This window comes from Nanorana parkeri, unplaced genomic scaffold (genome assembly GCF_000935625.1).
Source record: "Nanorana parkeri isolate BGI_ZX_2015 unplaced genomic scaffold, ASM93562v1 scaffold274, whole genome shotgun sequence".
In the NCBI taxonomy this organism is placed as follows: Eukaryota; Metazoa; Chordata; class Amphibia; order Anura; family Dicroglossidae; genus Nanorana; species Nanorana parkeri.
This window is the reverse complement of record NW_017306542.1, coordinates 1,117,602-1,120,568: the sequence shown is the minus strand read 5'-3', so window position 1 is coordinate 1,120,568 and position 2,967 is coordinate 1,117,602. Positions and strand designations below refer to the sequence as shown.

Genomic DNA, 2,967 nt, shown 5'->3' with positions numbered 1-2,967 from the left:
GGGGAAGAGAGGAGGGGATTTGTATTTAATGCAACCAATCGATTAGTTGCAAAAAAAAAATAGGTCAGGCAACTAAGCGATAATGAAGAGCTGCAGCCCTAGTGTATGGCTCCCTTAAAGTGTATTTAAACCCAAAAACATTTTTATCTTTGGCAGTTTATCAATCCTTAGATGTGGCCGCTGCAGTATTTTTATTTTTTTTAGGTTTTTGTTTCTTTATGGTCACCCGGTGATCCAGCCAGTCTGTTCTTTTTCAGCTTCCTTTACCAGGTCAAGCTGACCAACAAAAAGTGGCAGACAGAGGGCTGAGACAAACCACAAGAGTGTTTACAATGGTCTTACAATGGTCAGCTTTTATTTCTTTATGTGAAACTTTTATCCCAGGAGGAAAAACAAAAAAAACATTTCTGTAACTGCTTAAAAAGTCTTATCTGGCGTTCAGATTGAATTTGTTAGTCAATTCCATAGAAGTCTGCTAGTACATCTAACGCTATGATCCCCACAGGGAGGAAATGCTGCTGTCCAAAAAAAAAAAATAATCAACAAATGCAGCCACCACATCGAAGGATTGGTAAACTGCACTATATTCCATTTTTGTTTTGGGATCAGGATAGACTAAGTCATGCGTTTAGCATTTCCCTTACAACGGGTTTACTTTAGAAGCCAAGATCACCAGATTATGCTCCTGTGATGTGATCTGCTTAGCAGTAACAGAACAATCAGATCTCAGGAAGGAAGGGGTTAAGAGAACATGAGTGATCCCTGGACGCTAAGAAATGCCAAGTCATTATGGAGTCCACGTCACAGGCGTCCGCCATGTCCGTAAATTAATGTTCTCCAAGTAATTTAGACTCCTCTCAGCTTTCCAAATAATCCCAGGAGAGGTGAGAAGGACATGTATGGAGAAGACGGCCTGTCCTGTACACACCTGGAGACTCCTTACATTATCAGATTACAAATCTGCTGTCATATGTCACAGTCTTTATACTACATACCGACTGTGATGTCAGATCCTAGGATTCTCCCTAAAGGTGCCCATACACCTTACAATTTATCTGCAGATTTTCTGTGGTCAGATGGAAAAAGTGCAACAGATTCCTCCATCTACACTTAAATGTGTGGATGGAGTAATCTCCACCTGGGCCAATCTGTTGCACTTTTTCCATCTGACCACAGAAAATCTGCAGATAAATTGTAAGGTGTATGGGCACCTTTAGGCTCACTACACAGGTCACAACCTGACCATACAAGCTCTACACAAGTGCACAGTCAACTTTCCATTTCCCAAAACTTACCTGAACTGTCCAATCTGGAAGACCCTTGTGCTACAAAGTTCACAGTAGATCTAAAAGGTGATTGGACAATCCGATTGTAGCATGTGTGACAAGATAAGGCTGACCATAAACCATGCAATCTGATTCAGATCTACCATCAACTTTGTAGAATAAGCACATGTCTGATTCGATATTGTTTACATGTATCCTCATATTAGATCATTACAGTTTATCTAAAGGGGACTACAGATTATACAATCAGACGGTATAGTGTATGGCTCACTAGCCACTTGCCGATCTAACTGTGCAATGAACTTTACAGCTACCATAACTATGTTACATACGGACACACCTAATGGCTCTTAGACTGCATCTAGAAGATATCCTATTATCAGATCGTAAGGGAACTCGCAATGAAGTCTAGAGACTCCAAACGTCACGTGATGCAAGTGACTCTTACACACGCGGACACATTGCGTTAGGGGTACACAGGGGGGTCTCTGTTATCAACCCCCTCGACCCCGGAGTAAGCTCCTCTACATCTACAAGGCACCGATCACACATGATGACTGCCTTTTCTTACCAGACTCTCGATGTGTCGGACCATGGTGCCGGTCAGCGGGATCGAGTGGGAAAGTGAAAGAAGTACCGACAACCGGCCTCAGCAACCCTAAGTAGTGAAGATGGGCGGGGAGGGGCGTGGCCTGTGATGAAATACTCGATCAAAGGCGAGGCAGATCCTGAATGGGCCGCTGACCGCAACCGCCGTGCTAGGGATGCGGAAAGGGGCGTGGCATTGCGGACAAGAGGAGGGGGACGTATGGCGTCTTAAGGACGGGGCGGGCCTATGCTTCTCAGTCGGGGGGTGTACGAGAAATGCTTCGATTTCGCGGAAGGTGCGGCGCGGGAACATCTGCCAAGATGCGAATAACGGTCTCCGGCTGCAGACGGGCGCGGTCTGATAGCCCGGTGTGACCTGAAGGCGTATCTCTTTCATTGTTGTGATCGATTTCCTGTATTGTGTGACTAAGCAGGGTCATGTATTCAGTGTCAGCACAACACTCTGTATAGGAAGTGCTGTCAGTAATGGCGGATTCATCTGCCTCAGCGTGTGACCGTATTTTCATGCTGTGTAGGGATGCTGAGAACGTCTCACCCTGTTAATAATGCATGGGATATTTAAGTAGATTGAAACAAAATCCCTAGACTCTAAAGCTATAACTTGGAATAGCTTTTCAAACTGTTTAAATCTGCCTATTTCATAAATTGCTGTTGCTGGCACTTTAAGAGGTTAAGGCATGAAGTCATGTGATTGGCTGTCACAGTGATTATGTGATCGGCAACCCAATTGCAACAATAGTTGATCCTGCCATGACTATAACAGGAAGTGGCTGAACTAATATAGCATGTTATTCATCTGAGTTGCCCCACTGAATATGGCCGCCGCTTGAGTTGGGCAACTCAGATGTATAACGTGCTGGATTAGTGTGATCCTAGTTCATTTTAATACTTTATTGCTGTGTTGTATGTGTATAGGGAAATGCCGTGGGTGGCGAACGTGCAGTAGAGCCTTCTTGGCCAAACCTCTTAGTTCTAACTAAACCGGAAGTCGGGCAGTTGGAGATCTCGATAAGTTGGAACTTTCGATAGAACACTGGTCTAATTGCCATGTTCTCAATGGAGACTACACACT

At 44.3% G+C, this 2,967-nt stretch overlaps 1 protein-coding gene across 1 annotated transcript in view; it reads right to left on the bottom strand.

Annotated features, from left to right (window-relative positions):
• The window catches only part of LOC108787622 (thioredoxin-like), a 23,659-nt gene extending 21,699 nt beyond the window's left edge, over nucleotides 1-1,960 (bottom strand). Inside the window, exon 1 of the mRNA XM_018557221.1 lies at nucleotides 1,858-1,960. Coding sequence (XP_018412723.1) covers nucleotides 1,858-1,881 — 24 coding nt within the window. The 5' untranslated portion in view covers nucleotides 1,882-1,960. The remainder of the gene's footprint in view (nucleotides 1-1,857) is intronic.
• Between the last annotated feature and the right edge of the window lie 1,007 nt (nucleotides 1,961-2,967).